Raw genomic sequence first — 27,500 nt, 5'->3', positions numbered from 1 at the left:
GGAATTCCTAGAAACGGTAAACCTTTACGCTCTCGTCTAAACTGTCAAACCGCATAAAACGATGACGAAAGGGTCGTCAAGGCTCTCGTCGCGCCTACTGCTTACATCACAGGCATGCGCCAGTAGCCTAGAAGCGTAAACAAAGCATGTCTGATTCTATCCATGGCGATCACCTGAAGGCTACATTGGCAGTACTTTTAAATACACAATAATCTGTCCCGCGGCTATCACAACTATTATGACTGGACCCACTGTCTGTGAGTGACTCTGCTTTGGTCCAATCACATTCCCCACCCACACTCTGCGAATCAGAGGCAGAGTAGGGCGGGTCTTCACAGCACGTCATGTGACATATGCGCCAATCGTGTGACAGCGGGGCTCCGTTGTCTCGAGTTGTTACAGCCTCGTCTGCACGGAGAATTCCACCCCAAAACGCTAGTCTAAACGCAAAATTAAAAGTGAAACCGCAAGACGACTTTTGCGGTTTCTGTTCAGACTTCCATCCCAAAACGCTCGTCTAAACGTAGCCTTAAACTACAACAATAGGATTACAACACCATTACTAGTGGTGGACCTCCAACCTCTCATTGCAACACAATAGAATAATAGATGGATCTACACTGATCCCTGAAGATGAGTAGAAACAAGCACACATCTCAACAGGTGTCAGACAGAAGACCAAACATGACAGCAGTAGAGTCCACACATTGTATGCTGTCAAGGTCGGTGTATTCCTTTATTAACACCACAAATATAATGTTTCGAGTTACATGCGAGTACCACAAACATCTCCATGGTAAAACCACAACGTTTCGAGCTACATGCTAGCAGCACCACAAACTTCTCCATGGTAAAACCGATTCTTTGGACAACGATACGATATTTGCCGATATCACAAAGTCTGCCACGATACGATACGATGCGATTCAGGTGCCTGTGATTGATATGAGACGATATTATATGCCCATTTAACAGAATCAGTAACATTTAGATCAACTCAAAAAAGGCAACGGAAATATCATTTGACATTTTTATTTTTGAGCTCTTCCAGACATTTAAATGAAAAACAATCTATTGTTTTTAATTAAGGCCGGGCTGTTAACGCCGTTACCGGGCTAAGTTAACAGGTCTCAAAGTTGGATCTGGGAGCCAATTACATTAGCTGATGTAACCGTAAATAGTGGAGGGTATTCAAACGCTTTCTCGTTGGCGTTAGTTAACGTTGTCATCATAGCTAGATCTGTGGTGTCGGCTGGATGACGTTGGCTTCGTTTGCAAACGTTAGTTAACGTTCGCTATCTATATGGCGTTGGCAGGCGGGGCTGGCGTTGTCCAGTTGACATTACAGATCATGATGCTATGATAGCGTTAGCTAAAGCTATTGCCTGCATGTTATCAAATCGATTCGACTCAGGTAGAGTCGAGAAGGTACCACACGCAAAATGGTCCGTGCGGGCCCCGCAACCTAGTATAGACAGTTCCAACTTCAGTGTGTGAATTACGTTAATCCACCACAGTTTCACAATTACTCAACTGCACTCAATATTTAAATACCAATGTTAGTCTAAATAAATGTAGACAGACAATGTACGTATTAAAAAATATAATGGATTATGTCCATGTCCATTTTTTTTAAATGAAGGCCTGCCTCTTATATAAGCCTCTTTCTAATAAAGGCCTGGTGCTCTTTGCAGCTGAGGTAAATACAAGACCCGTCCAATATTAGAGGATTTAAATTGTAAAACAATTTATTAAACACAAGTACATCTTATTGAACATTATTTTGATATTTCATTACCAATTACCATAGCAAAACAGCTTTTTCAAACAGTCTGTAATGCATTTTGGAAACGGGAGATACCTCATGGTGTAATGGGCCACCTGGCCTGAGAAGAAAAAGTAAGGACTTACTTCTGGTCATTATTTGGGTAGAACACACATATTTTAAATGCCTTCGGCAGACTTCAAATGAGCCATTGATTAATCTAGATTAACTCCAGGATTGCAGATAGATTAATCTAGATTAAAAAAGATTATCTATGCCCACCTCTATTTTTAATACAAATAGACCTCCTGTTCACTGTAAAGTGCCACGTTTTTGATATATTGAGCTTTAAACTTTAAGTAATTTTTTTTGGAACTCACAAAACGCAACCTAAAACCCCTTCCTCTCCCAAACCGTTCCTTCAATTGTTTTATGTTGCATGATGATCATGAATACATTTATTATGTATTGTATTTTTTATGTTTAAATATCAACATTATCTGACCATCCTCAGTACATTTACTATCAATATAATAATACTCCTGACTTCATCTGGTCTTTCCAAACACACACAGAAAGGGAGAATGCCCCCCCCCCCCCCTTCCACAGTCCCACTAATGGACCTCTGCTATTCTCTCTATGGCTCTGATCAGGGTTAGCTTGTTAGCTTACGCTAAGGTGCCGTTAATTTCAGTCTTTAACGCGACGTGGGCATAAAGGAATGGCGAGGATGCAAAGCATGTTAGATGCATTTGACCTGTTGCAAAATAAAACAGCAGGGACTTATTTCGGGTCACAAAATAGACGCTTCAGTTTCAGACGCTACTGCTGTGCCGTTGGGCGGATACTCGCCACAGGATTTTCAAAATAAGAGTATCGCAATATGAACCGATATTTTTACGTTGCACCGATCCTATTGGATCATTGATCGATCTGGATCGATGTATCGTCCCACCCCTACTTATAGCTACACGGATCCTTGACCAATGGATTCATGGTGGGAAATAAATGTTGTCTGACAAAGTAACATTCTCTTTGAGAGACCAGGTAGGCTACACTTGCTTGACATGTATCTCTGGTAGACGACCTCTAGACGACCTCTAGGCGAAAGAGCCCCATTTGGTATTGCCCGTTTGTTTACTTTTTTGTTTTGGTTTGATGGAGTTTAATAACTTATTATAACCCTTTCACTACCACACTACCAAATGGTTAACCCTTTCACTGCAACAATACAGAATGTTAACCCTTTCGCTGCCACATGACAACGGGTTAACCCTTTCACTACCACACTACAGAAGGTTAACCATTTCACTACCATAGTAGTGAAAGGGTTAACCTTCTGTAGTGTGGGAGTGAAAGGGTTAAACTGTGAATTTCTCTTGGCAGAGCCTGAGGTGTGGTCAAGTACTAGCAAACCCTCCCCCATGCCCACTGAAATCCAACCCAAACATCAGAAACAAAAAACTAAAATGTGTATAAAATGTGAGGTCGCTGTTTGACAACCTTACATTATTCTACCTTCAATTTAAGATTTAAAAGATTATGAGATTATGGTGACTAGAGTAACCAAATGTTCATCTCTTACAGAAGTATCTCTCTGTACAATAAATACAAATCAAACTCGCTGTGTACATAACCCTGTTTACTGTATTGGAGTCAGCGGTGGCCTAAAGGTTAGCTTGTGTGTGTGTGTGTGTGTGTGTGTGTGTGTGTGTGTGTGTGTGTGTGTGTGTGTGTGTGTGTGTGTGTGTGTGTGTGTGTGTGTGTTAGGGGAATCACCAGAGGCCTCACGATACGATATTATCACGATACTTAAGTCACGATACGACAGTATTGGGATTCAAAATATAATGCGATATGCTGAATATCGCGATATTAATATTGTGATATATTGCGATTTATTACCTTTTTTCCAACTGCAAAGTAAAACTTAGTCAACATGTTTTATCTAATAAAATAAAGTTTTCAGTCTGTTCATCTCACTTCAATAATTTTCATTGCAGCAAATGGGATTTTCTCAAGCAGACAGATGTAAACACTGTAATCTGTGTTGCATGTACCTGACAAACTGAACTGTTTGTATTACAGTCATATTCCAACTTAACCGAATGCACACGTGTGCATGTGTGTGTGTGGACTACTGTACTATCACAGGTATTGAAATGAACAATGCAACGTCCTTATACAAAAAAGAAAATACAAAGAACAATTTGCATAATAAAACATCGATACTTGGCGTCCTTGTATCGATACAGTATCGCCACGCAAAGTATCGCGATACTATACTGTATGGATATTTCCCCCCACCACTAGTGTAGATCCATATGGAATCCGCGATCACGGAATCGCGGACGGAATCGCGGAATTGAGCAATAAAAATGGAATCAACTGTATTTCTTTTTTTTTTTTTTACTTTTTTTTTTTTATGTTGTGGGACTTGTACAGCACTTTGTTCAACTTTGTCAGTGCTGTAAAGTTTAAACCTTTTTAAATCTTAGACAAACAAAACACTTTGCTTTCATGAAATATTGTAAGCCGTCATTTGAGGCTTTATAAAAGCAGCACAATGAACACAAATCTCAGTTCAGAGTCCGACCTCATCTTAAATAACAAACAGCATTGCTTGTTGTAGTTAACAAAGAGAGGCAGAGTTGATTTTGCAAAAATATATATAATTTTTTATTTTTTATTTTTAATAATAATCGAATTTTATTTTCATATTCGAATCCCATGCCCATCGAACGAAGCTTGGAAGTATTTAAGACAGCTCTATTAAATGGACTGTTATATCTTATTAAATTGTGGACATTTATTAATTCCCACTTATTAGACACTATTTCTGATGGTAAAATGAGCGTACAAAGCAAAATACAGAATTCTGAAATATTAAAACGGAAAAAACGGAATTTGGAAAAAAAAATTATGGAATTTGGTAAAAAATTAAACGGATTTCATATGGCTCTACCACTAGTGTGTGTGTAGCACGGCACTCACCCTGACTTCGTTGACGTCGTCGGAGTAGTTGACGGGCTGACAGAGGTAGCTGTACCCCGCCGCCCGGGAGGCCAGGAGGAGCTGTTGGACGGGAGGACACGGGTTAACCTTTTGGTAGTGCGGCAGTGAAAGGGTTAACCTTCTGTGTATTGTCGCAGTGAAAGGGTTAACCATTTGGTAGTGCGGCAGTGAAAGGGTTAAGATTGTACATAGTTTAGGTGACATTTGATCAATGTTGTTGTTGTCCACCGTGACTACAGATGCACGCAGATAGTAGTGCAGCTGTGAAAGGGTTAAAAGCAGAGGTTGTAGGAACACAAGGAATGTCTCTCCGCTCGTTCATCTTCATTGACACTTGAAGGAGCACGCGGACGTCATGAGACCGCCGTCTCCAGAGTCAGACAAGACACCGTATTGGTCAGAATATAAGACAACTCTGATTATAAGACGACCCGTCTTTTTCGAGATGCGTTTAAAAAAAAATACTTTTTTGAAGACCAAATCCTGTTTTTTATAAACAAAATTATTATATTTTAAAATAATGATAATAAAACACATTGTTTTATTCAATGTAGGCTGTTATTTACTATCATCTCTTATTAAAAAAATAAACACATTGAATAAAAGAGTAGGCTGTTGTTTGTAACACCTGTTGGTTAACATCTTTTCTCTGACTGTTTCTAAGGCTGGAGTTACACGCAGGGTGTTTTCGTTTCGTTTTCAAGATGAGTTTCGCTTTCCCGGTGGCAACGTAGTGGCAGCCGAGTTAGACATTCGTTTTGCAACCTGAGCACTTTCGTTTAGCCTCCTGAGCACAGTGATGTAGTACAATGCCAAAGCAGTAGGTGGCAGTAGGTGGCGAGCATGAAGGCAATTTTCAACCAATCAGAACTTGAATGTGCCAATACACTTCCTGCAAAAAAAATATACAAGCCGCCATCTTTAAATGCCTCCTTGAGCTATTTAGCCACTGTAGCACTTATTTTTCAGCAAAGAACGTGCAATAAACAAAACACTTTAACAAAACAATTCACTGTGTGTTCTGCCTCTCATTTGTTGATGAAACAAAACTAACATCAACACAATTGAACACCAAAAACGGAGTTTAGTCTCATCTGCGCCGATTTTGTTAGCTTACATGCTAACGTGAATGGAATATGCCAGTATAACAGTATAGCATTGTGGCTAGCAGCTAATGTTAGCTCACGTTAGTTAGCCAGCCAGCACCAAACTGATGATATCAGGAGCTATCAGTAGCTAGATAACATTAGAGACAACGCCTCATGTATTAAACAAAAGTGAATAGATGACTGGGCCATTTTGTTTAATGCTTGTTATGTTGAAAGAGGAGCTCTGAACGAACAGGGTCTGATAGCTAACGTTAGCTCACGTTAGCCAGCTGCTCATGCAATCGTTAATGCTAGCAGAATGAATGGATCTAAACTTTATTTAACATATTGCAGAATGGGTACAAATACAATACGGCTCAATACAAACAATTGTTAAGGGAATGCAGACTGTTGTAGCTTGGACTGGGGTCCTTATAACAATAACTTGACAACACATGGTAGCTGCAGCTATTTGGGACAGCTCTGTTGTCACCGGACGTTGGTGAGGGCACGCAGATGTCGGTATCTACTGCGCATGGGCGTTGAGCAAAAACGGCTCCGCGCAGATTACACGACACGTTCTCGCCGAGTTTTGGCGAGTATCCAAAACAAAAACACCTTTTCAGCGTTCCCGCTAGGGCAACGCGGTTTCCTGCCAAAACGGCATTTCTATGTAACAGGGACAGCAAACGTATTCATTCAGCAACAAGACGAAAACAAAAACGGCCAGTGTAACCTAGGCCTAAGGTGGTCTCGCCATCTTCTAACATTAGAATATAATAGACTTTTAATTGTCATTGCACACAAAGTATACAACGAAATTTCAGGGGAGCTATACTATATTATACTCTGTAATATCATATTTCTTGGCTTCAGATTCTTTCCAGGAAGAAAACCCTGTCTTATATTAGGCACAATACGGTGCCGGCCTCCACTGAGTATATTACTTTAGCCACCACCCCACAGTTTTCTTTTATTTTTTTTATATAGAAATAAAACCCATTTAGTTAATTTTTGCATATCAGTGCCCACATTCATCAAATGAAAAACAAAATGTTTTAAATTACTAAGAATGTTATCAATACGTAGTCGGACAACATTCTAAACTGAGGCCATGGTTAGACTAGGTGTTTTTGTTTTCGTTTTGTTGCTGAATGAATACGTTTGCTGTCCCTGTTAAATAGAAATGCTGTTTTGGCAGGAAAACGCGTTGCCCTACTGACAACGCTGAAATTGTGTTTCCGTTTTGGAAAAACGGCAAAACTCGCAGACAACGTGTCATGTAATCTGCGCGGAGCCGTTGTTGCTCAACGCCCATGCGCAGTAGATACCGACATCTGCGTGCCCTCACCAACGTCCGGTTACGACAGAGATGTCCCAAATAGCTGCAGCTACCATGTGTTGTCAAGTTATTGTTATAAGGACCCCAGTCCAAGCTACAACAGTCTGCATTCCCTTAACAATTGTTTGTATTGAGCCGTATTGTATTGTACCCATTCTGCAATCTGTTAAATAAAGTTTACATCCATTCATTCTGCTAGCATTAACGATTGCATGAGCAGCTGGCTAACGTAAGCTAAGGTTAGCTACCAGACCCTGTTAGCTCAGAGCTCCTCTTTCAATCTTAACAAGCATTAAACAAAATGGCCCAGTCATCTATTCACCTTTGTTTAATACACAAGGCGTTGTCTAATGTTATCTAGCTACTGATAGCTCCTGATATCATCAGTTTGGTGCTGGCTGGCTAACTAACGTGAGCTAACGTTAGCTGCTAGCCACAATGCTATACTGTTATACTGGCATATTCCATTCACGTTAGCATGTAGCTAACAACATCGGAGATCTTTTTGTGAGACTAAACTATCCGCTCTTGGTGGTCAATTGTGTTGATGTTAGTTTTGTTTCATCAACAAATGAGAGGCAGAACACACAGTGAATGTATCCGTTTTGTTTATTGCACTTTTATTGCACTTTCTTTGCTGAAAAATAAGTGCTACATTGGCTAAATAGCTCACAGAGGCATTTAAAGATGGCGGCTTGTTGATATTTTTTTTGCAGGAAGTGTATTGGCACATTCAAGTTCTGATTGGTTGAAAATTGCCTTCATGTTCGCCACCTACTGCCACCTACTGCTTTGGCATTGTACTACATCACTGCTCAGGAGGCAAAACGAAAGTGCTCAGGTTGCAAAACAAATGTCTAACTCGGCTGCCACTACGTTGCGACCTGGAAGGCGAAACTCATCTTGAAAACGAAACTAAAAACACCCTGCGTGTAACCGACGCCTGAAAGTGTCGACAGCAGATCTATTTTATAGGTCTGTGCAGCAGAGTCACAGTACAGAGACGCTTAAGTTTCACTTTCACTTTGAGAGTAGATTTAACTTCACGTGACGGAGAGAAAGGAAGCTCTAGAGACGACGCGGTAGGTTACACAACACTTTTCTCTTCGGCCCCCAATCCCAACAGGTTAGAGCAGCCGCACAGCCTGCATGAGCGGCGTGGCAGCAGAGCGTCAGCCTAGAGATTTGGCGCTGAGCCTGAGCTTATTTCCTAGTGTGAACCATGAGGCACTTGAGCACGAGGTTCCCAGAGGGTTCTATTCTCTTTATTGTCATTATTACCTAGAATCACTGCTGCCATGATCACCGGAGACGTTATTTGCACAGGCATAGCGTCAGAAAAAGCAGCGCAATCCCTTCATGAATTCGCCGCTTAGTTTTCAGTCGTCTCGCTGTCCAGGTCAGCACTGGACAGCGCCCAGCCGTCCACACACACACACACACACACACACACACACACACACACACACACAGACACAGACACAGACACAGACACAGACACACACACACACAGACACACACACACACACACACACACACACACACACACACACACACACACACACACACACACACACACACACACACACACACACACACACACACACACACACACACACACACACACACACACACACACACACACACACACAGACAGAGACTGCTGGCACAGGCCCACGTTCTGAGACAGACAAGCTGTCTCCTCTACCAGTTGACCAGTTTGAGCCACTCAGGAATTATTTTCACCCGACATTATGACCCTGCAATGTAGTTTGTACTTTAGCTTGTAATAAGCTTCCTACCCCCACCATGCAGTCTGGTCCTTTTACAGTCTTGAATTTCATTTTCTCTGTGGCGATCAGCAAATGTGACTGATGTTTGAATGTAAGTATAAAATTAACTGCTTTGCAGCATCAACTGCAACCGGACGAACAATTAATGTAGAATCAGCTTCTAATTGAGACTTTATTTGTCACTCTTTAACCGTAGCCACATCCGGCCAGGCAAAGGGACAGGTGTCTGTATGGGACTCAGCTTTTATTAAAGTTTTACGGTATACATTCTAGGCTTGCCTCTATAATCTGTGATACCAGTGTTCCTCTGTGTAAATTAGAACATAATATCAACTCTGTCTGTCCAACAAATGGATACTATACTAGTCATTGAACATGTATTAAAAACAGACGTAGACAGACAGACACAGTGGATCAATGTAGCCGCATAACATTAAAGATCAAAGTAAGCGCATATACAGATATAGAGCATCAGAGTGTCACCGGTAACACCAGTATTGTCGTGAGTTTATTAGTCATGGGACATTTCACATCACCGCGGCAACCCTAATATATTCTTGAAGAGCTTGATCTGTAGACCGAAAATAAGCCTTTTGCAACTTTCTAAACACGTCTCCATTGTTGTTTAACATTTTTGGTGGTGGGGCTACCCATTTGTTTACATTTGGATCAGTGACATATTTTCAGAAATTGCACCTAAAAGTACATACCCAAGTAAATGGAAGATTGCTCCACAAGATCCATTTGCATGTTCTTGGTATCACAGGAAATTTATTCCCAGTGTCCGAAATATTGTGTCTGTTACTATGCTTGAGTAAATTGTAATGAACCAAAGGAGAATATGATATAATATTATTTTATATATTTTCTTTTTCATCTTTGACAGTGAATAACACTATGCTAACATTGATCAGACGTGAAGAATTGAGCTGAGCTCTGAGCTCATTCAGCACCTTCTTGCAATCAAGTGTACAAAAAATCGAAGCAAATGAATAAAGGGCAGATGATTTACAGGATTTTTTGTAGATACAGTACTGAATTTTGCCATCCGGACACATGCAATTTGAAATATGAATATAGAATATAGAATAGCAGGCCTATAAAAAACCTTATTATGGCCAAGTCATATATCTATGGATCGGGCCAAATCTCCTCTTTCCAAGGGCAGAGTTCATTCTGGATTTGGTACCACCAGGCGCCTGTAACAGGGCAGCAAAGACCGTGAATGAAATCTACTGTAAGTACAGTTACTTTTTTATAATGTAAATAGCTCCGCCATTTCTCATCAGATTGAGATGCGTTTTTTTTCTAGACGTTCACAGAAAGGTAAAGAAACAATCTCCATTGTACGTTATGGCAATAACGTTCAGGTTTGTTCGACCTGTGAGATATGATCACAAAAATTGAATTTTCAACATCGAATATTTTCAGCAGCTTTCACAGAGGCTGGTTCGTGTAGTTTTATGAAATTTTGATGTCCATTGAAAGCCCTGGGTCTCCTATGTCTTAGGACTACAACGCCTTCATGGCGCGTTATTTTCTCTGATCTATTTCATCCGGTTTCCGCCGGGATGCGCCAAGATATTTATAAACTCATATTTAGCTAATAAGACTTAAAATCATTGGTAAACAAACGTAGTGCTGAGAATATACACTGCTGTTTTAATAGGGTTAGGGTCTTTACTCTTGGCTACATTTGAGAAAAAAAACGCAACATTAATTAATACGTTCTGTATTAATCTATTTATGACGTGATATTAAATCCGTCCCCGTACCGTCCCCGTCGGGCTTAAGGGGTTAAGGTACTATATATATTATATATGGGTAATATAATAGGTGGGGAAACTATGACTTCCAGTACATGATCACACAAATGCCAATACAGGTGTGGGTAAACTCTATTTCACAAATAGAAAGTTGGGTAAACTACATCTCTACAGCTTTACCTCTTAATTTAATTGGCATGTTTCTTAGATCGCTATGGACGCATTTCAATGAGCAAATGACTAACTCACGTTCATCTATTTCAAAACATGAAAACTGGTTACAACTAATCTGAGTCAGGTGATCGCAAGTTTTCTTTTTTTAATAATTATTAAAAATTATTATAATTATTACTTTTTAATAATAATGCCGTTAGATTCAAGTCCAGCCTGAAGACATGGCTCAAAAGGGACTATACTTGACCTAGACACAAGGCACCCTTGCATGTTGTATGAGTCTGTTATGTATATAAATGTTAAATGGTATATGTGATGTGTTGTGATGTCATGTTTTGTATGATGCATGTATAAGCATCACACTCCCCTACCCCCTACAAGGACCACAATGGAAATAAGCTCTGAGCTTTTTTGTGTTTCATCCTTGGCAGTATATCCTGACTGTGCTCTTCTGTCACATGTTTATTTTTTTATATTGTCAAATAAAGTCATTCATTCATTCATTCAATTACAATGTGTAATTACACACATGTAATTGTCATAGGCCTGTGTGTATCCTGTCCATTGTTTTCATTGTTTCTGTGGTTGAAGTGGCCATTTTGTGTGACGTTTTAACCCTTTCACTGCCACACTACAGAAGGTTAACCCTTTACTATCACACTACCGACGGTAACCGGTAACCGGTTTCGCATCCTTCTGCCCCGTTGTGTTCGGTCAAAACCAATATGGTGGGCATGTGAATACACTGAATTGCATATTATGCATTTAACCACGTCCACATGGTTAAACTGTTTTAAACATAAAACAGTTTAAAATAAAATACAGTCAAATGGTTTTTCAGAGGTACAGAGATGAAGAAGGGGTTTGATAACTGGCAGTATGTATGTGTATGTATATATATACTAAATACCTATATGTCCCTATGCCATAAATGTCATGTATGTTGAGTCTGTCATAAATGTCATTATGAAATGAAAATGGGGGACCCTGATGTAAACAAGACAAACGTCTTTCTCTGGTCTGCATCCCCTTAACAATTGTGCTTATTGAGCCGTACTGTATTGTACCCATTCTGCAATCTGTTAAATAAAGCTTTCATTCATTCATTCATTCATTCATTCATTCATTCATTCATTCATTCATTCATTCATATATGTATATATGTGCATATGTAGGTATGTAGTTGTATATATGTATATAAAATGGCTAGAGAAACTATACAGGGTAACCTACAGTTGTGGCAAATATTATTCTGGTATTATAAAAAGCAAAAGTTAACTAAGTACATTTTTTCAATATAGGTCTGACAATAAAACGAGCAGTTAGTAAAGTATGAATTAGTAAAGTTAATATAGTATGATCTGATGATGAGTAAAAAGGGGTTAATTAATTAATATGTACTGTTGGACTGTGGTGATTCCATGTACGAATAAATAAATGATGATGATGATGATGATGATGATGATGATGATGATGATGATGATGATGAAATATGTAAATGACCTTTTATATACATTTATTATTTGAACGGCTTTTAAGGCTATATCTGTACTTGATGTTTGTTTGTTGTTGCATATTTGAAATAAACTTCAATCAAATCAAATCAAACATGCATGTGACCTTCCCAGGCTTGCAGCGTTGCCCCTACCTCTTTGGCGATGTAGAAGTTGAGGACCACCATGCTGAAGTTGTAGACTATGAGGGGCTTCCTGAGCGTGAAGGGCTGACGGTCCTGCATGTATCTAGGCCCCGCCCACAGGAAGAGCAGGTACAGGCAGCTGATGGCCAGGGTGGGTAAGGAAGATGACATCATCGGCCATTTCTCTACCCGTTTGTCTAGAGAGCAAAGGGTTAATGTCAGAAGAAAAGAGGGCAGAGTTTGAGATTCTAAATTCTAAATTCTGAGTACTATTACATCTCTGGTTAACGGTCTGTAGTGTGGTAGTGAACGGTTAACCTTCTGTAGTGTGGTAGTGAAAGGGTTAAAGGTAGAATCTGTAATGTCGTCAAACAGCGACCATTGAGCAAAAGTTGACAACATGGTTACAGTTTTTTTTTCGGTCTGATGTGTGGGGGGACAGGGGGAGGGGGGAGGGGGGAAGGGACAGGGGGGGGGGGGGGGACAGGGGGAAGGGGACAGGGGGGAGGGGTCGCTACCGCTGGCCACACCTCCGGCTCTGCCAAGAAAGGTCTGGAGAAACTCACAGTATAATAAGTTACTAAACTCCAACCCACACGTTATCAGACCAAAACTAAAAAGTGAACAACACCAAGCATGAGGCTCTTTTACCTCGAGGTCACTGTTTGGTGGCATTACAGATTCTACCTTTAACCCTTTCACTACCACACTAGTACTGTGGTAGTGAAAGGGCTAACCCTTTGTCGTGTGGCAGTGAAAGGGTTAACCTTCTGTATTGTCACAGTGAAAGGGTTAACCCTTTGTCGTGTGGCAGTGAAAGGGTTAACCTTCTGTATTGTCACAGTGAAAGGGTTAACCCTTTGGTAGTGTGGTAGTGAAAGGGTTACGTTGTCATCTGATACCAGAAGTGGTTGGCTCCATTGGTTTGACTGAACAGTATAGACTTAGATCATTCGTTTCAGGTCAATATCTGCACTAGAGATATCTAACATTATTTGAATAAAAAATGCAGCAAATCTTCTTGATGAATTGAAAATGGAGGACCCGTATGTAAACAAGACGAAAGTCTTTCTCTGGTCTTCATCCTCTTAGCAGTTGTGTGTATTGAGCTGTACTGTATTGCACCCATTCTGCAATCTGTTAATAACGTTTTCAATCAATCAATCAATCAATCAATCAATCAATCAATCAATCAATCAATCAATCAATCAATCAATCAATCAATCAATCACTTGGCTTTGATTTACTAATGGCTCTTGGTATCAGGTGTTAGTATTGAGTAAATCCTCTTGATACTGATACCATATTTTAGCCTGGTATCAACCCAATATTCATGCATCTCTAGTTTTTGATAATGACACATGCAAATACAGCTGTGCAGACAACTATATGTCCAATTGATCAGCAAACTACAGATGGATTGCAAGCAGTTCTGTCTTGGAGTCTAGAACTACAGGGTTACGATGGGTTAAGTGTTGTCATTGAAATGTGTTTAACCCTTTCACTACCACACTACATAAGGTTAACCCTTTCACTACCACTACATAAGAAGACAGGCAGCTTGCATATGTCCCTTGAGATAAGGAGACGGAGGTTAAGATGGCTCGGGCATGTATTGAGGATGCCCAATGGTTGCCTTGAGATGGACCCCAGTTGGGAAGAGAAAGAGGGGTAGACCAAAGAACACCTGGCGAAGAACAGTGATGATGGAGCTGAAGGAGATGGGTCTTTCCTGGGACCAAGCGCAGGCCAAAGCACGAGACAGGATTCAGTGGCAGTGTATGATTGCAGCCTTATGCCCCAACCGGGACGAAGAGGATAAGTAAGTAAGTAAGTGTGGTGGTGAAAGGGTTAACCCTTTGTCGTGTGGCAGTGAAAGGGTTAACCCGTTGGTAGTGTGGCAGTGAAAGGGTTAACATTCTGTATTGTCGCAGTGAAAGGGTTAGCCGTTGGGTAGTGTGGCAGTGAAAGGGTTAACATTCTGTATTGTCGCAGTGGAAGGGTTAGCCGTTTGGTGGTGTGGCAGTGAAAGGGTTAACATTCTGTATTGTCGCAGTGGAAGGGTTAGCCGTTTGGTAGTGTGGCAGTGAAAGGGTTAAAATGGCTTCCCGCTAGATTGCATGGTCTCCCAGTGCTGCAAAGGTTCCTGGGAGAGCGCTGAGGACGGTGACTCATCCTCTTCTTATAGTCCTAGGCGGGCCTGATTTAGAAAGGATATGCCGACTTACCTGAAATAGTAAGGCTCCATTTGTAGAACTCTACAGAGTCATTCACAAAATGAGTAACAACTTCCATGGCTCCACCTTTGGTCCCGATTATACTAGATAGATAGAAAGATATGAAGAGACACACAGAGACAGAGAGAGACAGAGAGAGAGAGAGAGAGAAAAAGAGAGATTTAGATCAAAACTCAGCTGTAATACAGTAAATGATAGAGCCCATACACCCACCAGTGTCAGCTTAAGTAGTAGCGCGGAGAGCTACACTGTGTAATTATTCTGTGTATTTTCCTGGAAGTTCTCTAGTAAATCTAAACCACTAGTGGGTTAGTCTTGGTTTTGTCTTTGATGCGCAATGCTCCTGGAAGTCATGGTACGGCCACTTCCTGTGTTCCCGGCCTCAGTAGGGGGGGGGGGGGGGGGGGGGCATTTCCAGTTGGCTGTCCTGCGGTTAATATGGGAGAGGCCAGTGGTGGAAGAAATACACACTTCCTTTACTTAAGTAAAAAAATATATATATATAAATACAGAGATAAAATAGTACTCTGGTAAAAGTAAAAGTCCTCCATTCAAAATCCTATACTTAATCTGATATTGAATGTACCAAAAGTAAAAGTATGATGTTTGTGTATCCCAGTGCTTGGGATCAAGTACCTCAAAATTATACTTAAGTACACAGGGTTCCCAGACATTGCAAAATGTGAATGGTTGATTTGAATTTCACTGACTTTTTAAGCACCTTGTTAAAGATTTGCTGTTTTCAAGGAATTCCAGGCCTTGGCTTTTTTTGGGTAAAAAATCTAGCACTTTAAGCACTTCAAGGACCTTGTGCGAACCCTGGTTACCGCAAACAGAATTGCGCACAGTGATGCCTTTTGAGTAAAGTCTTGGGACTGAAACGTTAAATGAATGAATGCAAAAGTAAATTAACATCTCATTTAATTTGATTTAAAAGCTTTATTTCAACTCATACACTGAAGTTACCCTCATTTACAGCTAACAAATCAAGACACAGTTTATCAGCAATTTCAGACATATAGGCACAATAAATAAGAACATCAGCTAAGACAGTTACAAGTAGACACACAGTGGTCAGAGATATTTTTAAATGCAGCAAAAGAAGGAAGAACCTTCAGCTTCAGAGTCAGTTGGAGGGCATTCCAGGTGTTTTTATTCCTAGTTCAGAGCAAACTCAAGGAGCCCTAAGAACCAACCAGTAATTAGAAAGTGTAGAATAGGTTCCAAGATTCCATTCCAACAGTGTTGTGATGTAAAGAGGGAAGTTTACCAATAAGGGCTTTAAAAATAAACAATTAGACCATAGTTATGCCTTTCAATCAGAGAAGGCCATCCAACCTTGCATCCTTGCAGGAATTATCTGTTATCCACATGAATCTTATTTGGGGTTTAATTCACTGTACAGTTCAACGGAGTGTGCAGTTCCGTGTATGTTGTTTATCTCCTTCGACATGATTGTGCTTCCCGTATTGTGTGCATTCCATGGAAGCTTCGACAGGATGCTGGGGCTCTCTCAAAATGAGACGTCCTTGAAGTGACGTTGAGGCAAGTGCAAGGGCTGATGGGATTATCACAATAACACAGATGTTCAAACTGCAGATATTTATTTTTTTTACTAATCCACAGGCAGATAATAGGGGTGTAAATATTTGACCCCCCCAACGATTCGATTAGATTAGGATTCTTCAGATTCAATGCATCATGAAATCTCTTCATTTGACCACGATTCTATTCGATGCGATTAGATGCATTTTCTATCAGTTAATTCCCCCAAAAAATGTAATACACAAATGTGGCTTGGGGAACTGATTCACTCAGCATGAATGGACTATAGGTCCATACATTTTTTTTTGTTATTTAAAAAATTAATCGAATAGATTCTAACATTTTCAAATAGATGCAGTTGAATTGTCACCTTAGGATCGATGTAACAGATACTATCTCAGGAATTTTTATATATATATATATATATATATATATATATATATATATATATATATAAAATATATACATAACGTAAGGTTGTGGTGGGGGAACTCTTTTTGAGACAATAAAAAAAGAAAACAGTTCAGCGTGTTTGTGACAATGTGCCATGATGATGTAACAGCTGAGCAGCATATACCTATACATACTACTAGAGAACTATGAGACTGACAAACAGCTTCTACCCACAGGCCATCAGACTCTTGAATGCCTAGCCCCCCCCCCCCCCCCCCCACACACCTTCTCGGCGGACACTGACCTGATTACTGCTGTGAACACACTGTCACACCCTTCCCCCCCGAACTATGAATCACTGTCACCTCCATTCACATGTAAATAAAAATACTGATCGGAACGTGCAATGTAACTCACTGTGCCTTGTATATATATTTTATCTATTTTACCTTATTTTCTAGCACTCGCTTGTATTTAAATATGTTTAAGTTAAGTATTGTGTGATTTTGTGTGAAGGGTGGACTAGCAAAGTAAGATTTTCATTGTATGGCAAACTGTCTGTTTAACTGTGCATATGACAATAAACAATCTTGAATCTTGAATCTTGAATACAGTATAGGTCTGTCTGTCCGTCAGAAACCATAGTGCCGCCATATTGGATTTTCCACCAATTAGCATTCTGGGAAAATCTTTTCCCCTACTCATTCTCGGCCATTTCCCCGATTCTCACTGTATTAGTTGTGTTGCATCTAGAGATCAACATCTTCACATCTACTTCAAAACGTTGCTAGCCCAAACCACATGACCCAATATGATTTTGGAAAGACTCATCGTAAACAGAAAGTGACAGTCTGCCACATGGTGGCGCTAGTCACTAAAGTCATGTGACGAGAGACGCCAAATTTCAAGTAACTTTACTTTTTGGAAGAATTTTAAATATTGGAAAATATTGTGATGAATATCAAGAATCATGAAAATGCCTGGCTGAAAATATAGAGTTGTGATATTTAGGCCATGTTTCACAACCCTATAATTGTGTTTTTCATTGTGTCTGAGGTGCAGCCCAAGACATTTTCCCAACCTGGTTAGGGACTGAGTATTGAAACAGGGTTTTCTTTTCGTTTTTTTTTTTTTTTTTACCATGAAAATATGTTGAAGTCTGACATATTTAAATCTCTCTGGTCAAAATGTCCAGTGAAATTAATTCCATAGTGGGCCAAACTGGCCACGGTAGCCTGCCTGATCCCTGTCTCTAGTGTGCCTTCTCTCTATCTGCTTCCTCTCTGTTTCAGTACACAGCAGAGCTGTCCGAGGTGCAGAGCTGGACAGAGAGAGGGTTCTGTTTCAGTACACAGCAGAGCTGCGGCTCTGTCCGAGGTGCTGAACTGGACAGAGAGAGGGTTCTGTTTCAGTACACAGCAGAGCTGTCCGAGGTGCTGAACTGGACAGAGAGAGGGTTCTGTTTCAGTACACAGCAGAGCTGTCCGAGGTGCTGAACTGGACAGAGAGAGGGTTCTGTTTCAGTACACAGCAGAGCTGTCCGAGGTGCTGAACTGGACAGAGAGAGGGTTCTGTTTCAGTACACAGCAGAGCTGTCCGAGGTGCTGAACTGGACAGAGAGAGAGGGTTCTGTTTCAGTACACAGCAGAGCTGTCCGAGGGTGCTGAACTGGACAGAGAGAGAGGGTTCTGTTTCAGTACACAGCAGAGCTGTCCGAGGTGCTGAACTGGACAGAGAGAGGGTTCTGTTTCAGTACACAGCAGAGCTGTCCGAGGTGCTGAACTGGACAGAGAGAGGGTTCTGTTTCAGTACACAGCAGAGCTGTCCGAGGTGCTGAACTGGACAGAGAGAGGGTTCTGTTTCAGTACACAGCAGAGCTGTCCGAGGTGCTGAACTGGACAGAGAGAGGGTTCTGTTTCAGTACACAGCAGAGCTGTCCGAGGTGCTGAACTGGACAGAGAGAGGGTTCTGTTTCAGTACACAGCAGAGCTGTCCGAGGCTCTGAACTGGACAGAAGGAGGGTTCTGTTTCAGTACACAGCAGAGCTGTCTGAGGCTCTGAACTGGACAGAGAGAGGGTTCTGTTTCAGTACACAGCAGAGCTGTCCGAGGTGCTGAACTGGACAGAGAGAGGCATGCATTACGTGAGTCTATTGACAGGACTTATTTTATTTGGAATATAAATAGTAGAAGCAAAAGTAGCATATACTTTTCAATAAACCAGAGACAATCTGCAGGATGTTAGGTGCGCTAGAAAAAGCGCTTAGCTCAAATCCTCACACATCCACTAAAAAAAGATCAAAGATCAAAAAGATTTCTCCCAGCCCTAGCTAGACAAATATAGTGGCAAGAGTGTTTTCCATGAACATATGACTAGACATCAGCGCTAATGCACTTCCCATAGATCCATCATGACCACCGGCCAGTCACAGCCATTTAGGGTAATTACAGGAGATAAGATGGAGAATACAATTCCTCTCTCTCTCTCTCTCTTTCTCGCTCTCTCTGTAATTACAGGCTACCATCTGGTTGGCTGGGTATATAGGCATTTAAATATCCCAGGATTTAACACTTGAACTTATGGATGTACACACATATACACATATACTGTACACATAATACTGTACTTGTGTGCTCACATAAGAGAGAGAGAGAGAGAGAGAGAGAGAGAGAGAGAGAGAGAGAGAGAGAGAGAGAGAGAGAGAGAGAGAGAGAGAGAGAGAGAGAGAGAGAGAGAGAGAGAGAGAGAGAGAGAGAGAATATGCAGCAGCCTAAATAGCTGTGGGCCGCCCAACCTTACCAAATTAGAATTGGTGATCAACTTGAGTTACATGCTAGTAGTGGTGGTGTCCATTTATTAATCTATTATTAATCCGTTAGGGCATGCATCAATAATTGATTGATCGGTGTGTAGGCTGTCCTGTCCTCCAATAATTAGATGCAGAGAGACGAGCCCAAGTGAGGCAGCTGCCACAGTTCATAAAAAAAAAAAAAAAAAAAAAAAAAAACTTTTCAACATACAGAAATCTATAGGCAAGTATGAGAGCCAACATATTCGAGTGTATATAGGCCATTAATAACAGCGTATTCGGGTGATTGAAATAACACACCAACGCACTCAACAAAAAGGGGGTTTAGTTTTGTTTGCAGTAGCCCACGGGGGGGGGGGGGGTAAAGGAGATATACGGGGTCACTGCACACAGGCGAAAAGGCCGGTCGCCCGTGGAAACCGGCGACACAAAGACCCGGGGCGTGTGTGTCAGCAGGTTTCGCGCGGACCGGTCAAGAGGCTTACATTCAATTGATCTACGAGCTTAAATGTAAGTACAAATGCCGGGCGACCCACATGCGCGCAGGGGGCATCATTTAAAGCGATATAACTATAGTCGTCTATAGGTTATCTCACTGCCTGCGCTCACATATGGGGGGCCTGTCTCTCAAAGCCGGCTTGGCATTAATAAATAAAACAATACAGATTTGCAAAAAAAAAAAGCATTTCAAAAGCAACACCATGTACAAACACTGCAATTGTAAGATAATAGTATGCATATAGGGTCCAACTATAGCCTAACAATGTCTAATTAGTGCACATCCTATTATAATGCTAGGCCTTCTACAATACCATTTACATGATGTCTATCTGATCTGGGAGCTGTATTGTGCCCGTTACACTTGACCACACTATGGCTGAACAGCGCAGGGGGGCTGGGAAGAGAATTACAATTTACAACATGTTGTCGCCATGCAGAGCAGATGCCAACTGTGAAAGTATAGCGAGACATAATTAAATGGTCGCGCCCATGCATATATATACCTCAATTCAATTCGAATTATTACATTCCCAGTTGCTCTTAGATTAGCTAATTAAAATTGATTAATTTAACATAAAAAAACACCCTATACTAGCCCACCACAAATTAGATACAATAAAAAAGGGCGTTTCTTACATACCTTTTCGATATTTAATGGCGTGTAATGACATCCGGCGCAATATGATGCCCACGCCTCTCTCCGTTACCGTTACCGCGTTCTGCTCTTATAGGTAGCTGATCAATTGCTATACTGCACGGTTTACAGTACGACATTAAATAACAATTTTGGCAAAAAACTACACAAGGCAAGTGGAAGTCTATCGCAAAGATATCATGCCTGCTGAGGTCCGCGCTGGTCGCTCGTGAAGCGCATCTTGTCTTGCAGTCTCTTGGATACCGAGAAGTCATGTGGCACTGCGCATGCGGACACGCACTCTAGGGATCTGTGGCGCACAGTGGGTGAGCAGGGTAAAACTGCAGTGCCGCAGCCCCATACATAGGAGGGGCCTGTACTGTGCGTTGGGGGCCTGTACTGTGTGTTGGGGGCCTGTACTGTGTGTTGGGGGCCTGTACTGTGTGTTGGGGGCCTGTACTGTGCGTTGGGGGCCTGTACTGTGTGTTGGGGGCCTGTACTGTGTGTTGGGGGCCTGTACTGTGTGTTGGGGGCCTGTACTGTGCGTTGGGGGCCTGTACTGTGCGGTGCACTACTGCGCATGCGAGAAACAAAGTAACATATAATATAGGACACTATAACATAAAGGAACATAAAGTAACATACGGAAAATAGGACCTAATGTCCAAAATATTTTTGTGTTAAACTGAATATCAATTGGATTAGGAGTAACCAAATAAAGCATTCAATGCAAACAAAATTACAAACATCACAAAACAAACTGGTCAGACTACTACTTGACCTGAACCCCAGAACCCACCTCACCCCTGCACACTTTGACAACCTAGGATGGCTTAGAGTAGACGACAGAGTACAGCAACTTGCAATGGGCCTGGTCTACAAGATACACTATACGACCAAGGTAACCATGTACATGTAAAATACTTCCCAAAGGTCAGTGAATACCACGATCACAACACCAGAGGGAGCTCAACAAATCATGTTAAACCCAGATTCGGCTCAAACAAGGGACTAAATACGTTTAGCAATTATGCCACATCAATGTGGAACGCCCTACCCAAAGCTGTAAAGGAATGTGAATCACTACCCACTTTCAAAACCGCTCTTAAAGAGCACCTACAGGAGGCTGCAATTCGAAACTGGCCACCGTAAATGCCCAAAACCCCCACCACCTCCTAATAGACAGTCTCCTCCCCACTGCATGTATATATTCCCTCCCCGCCGTATGTATATCTCTCTCCCACCCACCCACCCCCTCCTAATGTACAGTCCCCTCCCTATCATATGTATATACTCTGTCAGGATCTAGGGGTAACAGTACTGTATATTTGAATACTGTTTATGTCACAAATGTATCAGTACTAAATACCTATATGTCCCTATGCCATAAATGTCATGTATGTTGTGTATGTCATAAATGTCTATATGAATTGAAAATGGGGGACCCTGATGGAAACAAGACAAACGTCTTTCTCAGGTCTGCATCCCCTTGGCTTAACAATTGTGTGTATTGAGCCGTACTGTATTGTACCCATTCTGCAATCTGTTAAATAAAGTTTTCATTCATTCATTCATTCATTCACTTCATTCATTCATTCATTCATTCATTCATTCATTCATTCATTCATTCATTCATTCATTCATTCATTCATTCATTCATTCATTCATTCATTCATTCATTCATTCATGCAACCAATTGTCTATAGACTAGAATTGTTATCTTAAACTGAATATCAATTGGATTACCAGCCCTGACTGTTACTCTAAACTTAACCTCTTCTGGATGAGGGCCTAAACTTAACCCTTAGACTAGATTATAATTACTTTACTTTGTTTCTCGCATGCGCAGTAGTGCACCGCACAGTACAGGCCCCCAACACACAGTACAGGCCCCCAACGCACAGTACAGGCCCCCAACACACAGTACAGGCCCCCAACGCACAGTACAGGCCCCCAACGCACAGTACAGGCCCCCAACACACAGTACAGGCCCCCAACGCGCAGTACAGGCCCCTCCTGTATGGGGCTGCGGCACTGCAGTTTTATGCTATTGATCTGTGGTGCACAGTGGGTAGATTAGACTTGATAGACAGCTAGTTCCCTTGGATACCAAATGTTCAGCCGGTGTTTCAGCTATATAGCTTGTTTGTTTCAATAACTAACATAATTATAGTAGTCACATTATTTATAATGGTGCTGTTATCTCCCCTTTGTACTGCCTTGAGATGTATACTTATTTTTCTATTGTCCTGTCTGTTGCCTGTCGTGCATGTATAGTGGAAGTCAATTCCCCTTTGCGGGATTAAACAAGTATTATCGTAATAATAGCTCTTATTGTGCATTTGTGCGAAATTCTAGAAACGTATAGACTACTCAATGTAAGCAAATCTCGATGGGTTTTGGAATGTATTGCTTACTATAATAATAAAGGCATTACTGCAATACATGAAAGATAATTTAGGCTACAACAGCGAATACTATACGAATATTTTCTCTATGCATGTAGCATGTAACCTATCAATCTGACCTAGTCGTTCAAATGGACTGCAGTTTACTGCCGCCAGCATTTTATAGTGACAGGTGGTGACATTGCATCTGATTGCTTCGTCTAGATTCTCCCACTAGATGGCGACACCACACCACCGATGGATCTAAAACGGCACCCTCTCACTAGTCGGCCTCACATACAAAGAGATGAGCCTATTTTTGAGGCATTATTTTACTCAACATACTGCTTTCTATTAAGCAGATTTCATACCTGCTCCCAATACGTTCCCTTAGGAGAGAGAGAGGAAGAAAGAGAGAGAGGAAGAGAGAGGAAGAAAGAGAGATAGAGGAAGAGAGAGAAAGAAAGAGAGAGAGAAAGGAAGATAGATAAAGGGAGAGAGAGAAGGGAAGAGAGAGAGAAAGGAAGAGAGAATTTTTTTTGTTATATCTACTTTATCACCCCCAAGGAACACAACGCAACGCAACGCAACACAACACAACACAACACAACACAACACAACACAACACAGCACAGCACAGCACAACACAACACAACACAACACAACACAACACAACACAACACAGCGCAACGCAACACAACACAACACAACACAACACAACACAACACAACACAACACAACACAGCGCAACGCAACACAACACAACACAACACAACACAACACAACACAATACAACACAACACAGCACAGCACAGCACAACACAACGCAACACAACACAACACAACACAACACAACACAACACAATGCAGCACAACACAACACAGCACAACACAACACAACACAACACAACACAACACAATACAACACAACACAACACAACACAACACAATGCAGCACAACACAGCACAGCACAACACAACACAACACAACACAACACAATGCAGCACAACACAGCACAGCACAACACAACACAACACAGCACAGCACAACACAACACAACACAATACAACACAGCACAACACAACACAACACAGCACAGCACAACACAACACAACACAATACAACACAGCACAACACAACACAACACAGCACAGCACAACACAACACAACACAATACAACACAACACAGCACAACACAATACAACACAGCACAACACAGCACAGCACAACACAACACAACACAACACAACACAGCACAACACAACACAGCACAGCACAACACAACACAGCACAGCACAACACAACACAACACAACACAGCACAGCACAGCACAACACAACACAACACAGCGCAACGCAACACAACACAGCACAGCACAACACAACACAGCACAACACAACACAGCACAGCACAGCACAACACAACACAACACAGCGCAACGCAACGCAACACAACACAACACAACACAACACAGCACAACACAACACAGCACAGCACAGCACAACACAACACAACACAACGCAGCGCAACGCAACGCAACACAACACAACACAACACAGCACAGCACAGCACAGCACAACACAACACAACACAACACAGCGCAACGCAACGCAACACAACACAACACAACACAACACAGCACAGCACAACACAGCACAGCACAGCACAGCACAACACAACACAACACAACGCAACGCAGCGCAACGCAACGCAACACAACACAACACAACACAGCACAGCACAACACAACACAACACAACACAACACAGCACAGCACAGCACAACACAACACAACGCAACGCAACGCAACGCAGCGCAACGCAACGCAACACAACACAGCACAGCACAACACAACACAACACAACACAACACAGCACAGCACAGCACAACACAGCACAACACAACACAACACAACACAACACAGCACAGCACAACACAACACAACACAACACAACACAACACAGCGCAACGCAACGCAACGCAACGCAACACAACACAACACAACACAACACAGCACAGCACAGCACAACACAGCACAGCACAACACAACACAACACAACACAACACAGCACAGCACAACACAGCACAGCACAACACAGCACAGCACAACACAACACAACACAGCACAACACAACACAACACAGCACAACACAACACAACACAACACAGCACAACACAACACAACACAGCACAGCACAACACAACACAACACAACACAACACAACACAACACAACACAGCACAGCGCAACGCAACAAAAAGTCCAGCAAGAGAAAAACAAACAGTCCAAATCACATCATACGGGTGAAAACCTCATTATCTCCAAAAAGCTTTAGATTGACAGCCATGTATTTAGGTGGTTTCAGCTTGAGGTCCTCAGGATAAACGTGCTCAGCATGACGGAGAGCCACGTCAACTTTCAATTCAAGTAAAACATCTGAAAAGAACGAAAATTGAAGATACAAGAGGTTTTTGGCTGCAGCAGCGATACAGGGTTTAATGACATTACATTTTTAATAAGTACCACAAGTCACTGGGTGCAACGGAAGGGTTTCCATGGAAAGAACAATAGGATGCAAAATCTTGTTAAACAATTTAATCAAATATCTCGCATGCACACACACACACACACACACACACACACACACACACACACACACACACACACACACACACACACACACACACACACACACACACACACACACACACACACACACACACACACACACACACACACACACACACACGTCACACACACACACACACACACATTGATTTATTTTATTCGCTTTGTGACCGAAATGTTGACCAATAAATCCAAGATCCTGTGTGTGCAGGAATTCACTTTTTCAGGCAGGCAAGGAAAGACAGACAGACAGACAGACAGACAGACAGACAGACAGACAGACAGACAGACAGACAGACAGACAGACAGACAGACAGACAGACAGACAGACAGACAGACAGACAGACAGACAGACAGACAGACAGACAGAAAGAAAAGGGGAAGAGGGCATGGGAAAAACATGAAACGCCCACTGAACTATTAAAAAAAGACAGAATGAGATGGAAGAGAGAGAGAGAGAGAGAGAGAGAGAGAGAGGGGAAAGAACACAGTAGAGTAAGAAGTAAATAAATAATAAAGACATTAACAGGAAACAACAGAGAACTAACTGATGCATGCAAGAATACATTTTGACTACATAAACACTCACATACACTCACTAACTCACACCTACTGTACATAGATGTATGGGGGGGGGGGGGGGGGGGGGGCGGATTCCCTGCACCACAAGAATAAAAGTCCTGTTTTTCGTGTCACATAGGTTTACTTTTCCCATGGTTTATGCAAAACATTCCAGTTTGTACCAGTCTCATGGTGTCTCGTGCATTTCCTACCCCTACAGTGCGACGCCATTACCACAGCTCATTTGATTTCATCTTGTAAACGTGCCAAGAAGGCATAGTTCTGGGTCCAAAGACATTCGGAGTGCTCCTTCCTTGCCAATAATTCTTGAACTTTTGGGCATTGCCAGTAGAAAGTCTTTATGAACACCATGCAGGACCAGAAACCTAGATTGTGCTGCACCAAATAATACATTTAACCCTTTCACAACCACACTACCAAAGGGTTAACCCTTTTCACTGCGACAATACAAACCGTCTGTAGTGTGGTAGTGAAAGGTTAACCGTATGTAGTGTGGTAGTGAAAGGGTTAACCTGCTGTAGTGTGGTAGTGAAAGGTTAACCGTCTGTAGTGTGGTAGTGAAAGGGTTAACCTTCTGTAGTGTGGTAGTGAAAGGGTTAACCTTCTGTAGTGTGGTAGTGAAAGGTTAACCTTCTGTAGTGTGGTAGTGAAAGGGTTAACCTTCTGTAGTGTGGTGAAAGGTTAACCTTCTGTAGTGTGGTAGTGAAAGGGTTAACCTTCTGTAGTGTGGTTGTGAAAGGGTTAACCTTCTGTAGTGTGGTAGTGAAAGGTTAACCTTCTGTAGTGTGGTAGTGAAAGGTTAACCTTCTGTAGTGTGGTAGTGAAAGGTTAACCTTCTGTAGTGTGGTAGTGAAAGGTTAACCGTCTGTAGTGTGGTAGTGAAAGGTTAACCGTCTGTAGTGTGGTAGGGAAAGGTTAACCTTCTGTAGTGTGGTAGTGAAAGGTTAACCGTCTGTAGTGTGGTAGTGAAAGGGTTACCCTTCTGTAGTGTGGTAGTGAAAGGGTTAACCTTCTGTAGTGTGGTAGTGAAAGGGTTAACCTTCTGTAGTGTGGTGAAAGGTTAACCGTCTGTAGTGTGGTAGTGAAAGGGTTAACCTTCTGTAGTGTGGTAGTGAAAGGGTTAACCTTCTGTAGTGTGGTAGTGAAAGGTTAACCTTCTGTAGTGTGGTAGTGAAAGGGTTAACCTTCTGTAGTGTGGTGA

At 41.7% G+C, this 27,500-nt stretch overlaps 1 protein-coding gene across 1 annotated transcript in view; it reads right to left on the bottom strand.

Moving 5' to 3' along the window:
* LOC311241758 (very long chain fatty acid elongase 4-like) overlaps window positions 1-20,849 on the bottom strand; it is a gene marked incomplete at its 3' end in the record, with an annotated part of 36,404 nt that extends 15,555 nt beyond the window's left edge. The window contains exons 1-4 of the mRNA XM_084330660.1: window positions 20,708-20,849; window positions 14,811-14,902; window positions 12,592-12,779; window positions 4,760-4,840 (exon numbers count right to left, since the gene is read on the bottom strand). Coding sequence (XP_084186786.1) covers window positions 4,760-4,840; window positions 12,592-12,779; window positions 14,811-14,877 — 336 coding nt within the window. The 5' untranslated portion in view covers window positions 14,878-14,902; window positions 20,708-20,849. The remainder of the gene's footprint in view (window positions 1-4,759; window positions 4,841-12,591; window positions 12,780-14,810; window positions 14,903-20,707) is intronic.
* Window positions 20,850-27,500: the final 6,651 nt, after the last annotated feature.

Source organism: Notolepis coatsorum (genome assembly GCF_963971535.1).
Source record: "Notolepis coatsorum genome assembly, chromosome: 15".
Taxonomy (NCBI): Eukaryota; Metazoa; Chordata; class Actinopteri; order Aulopiformes; family Paralepididae; genus Notolepis; species Notolepis coatsorum.
Note: the sequence above shows the minus strand (reverse complement) of the source record. Positions and strands in the feature narration are given on the sequence as shown.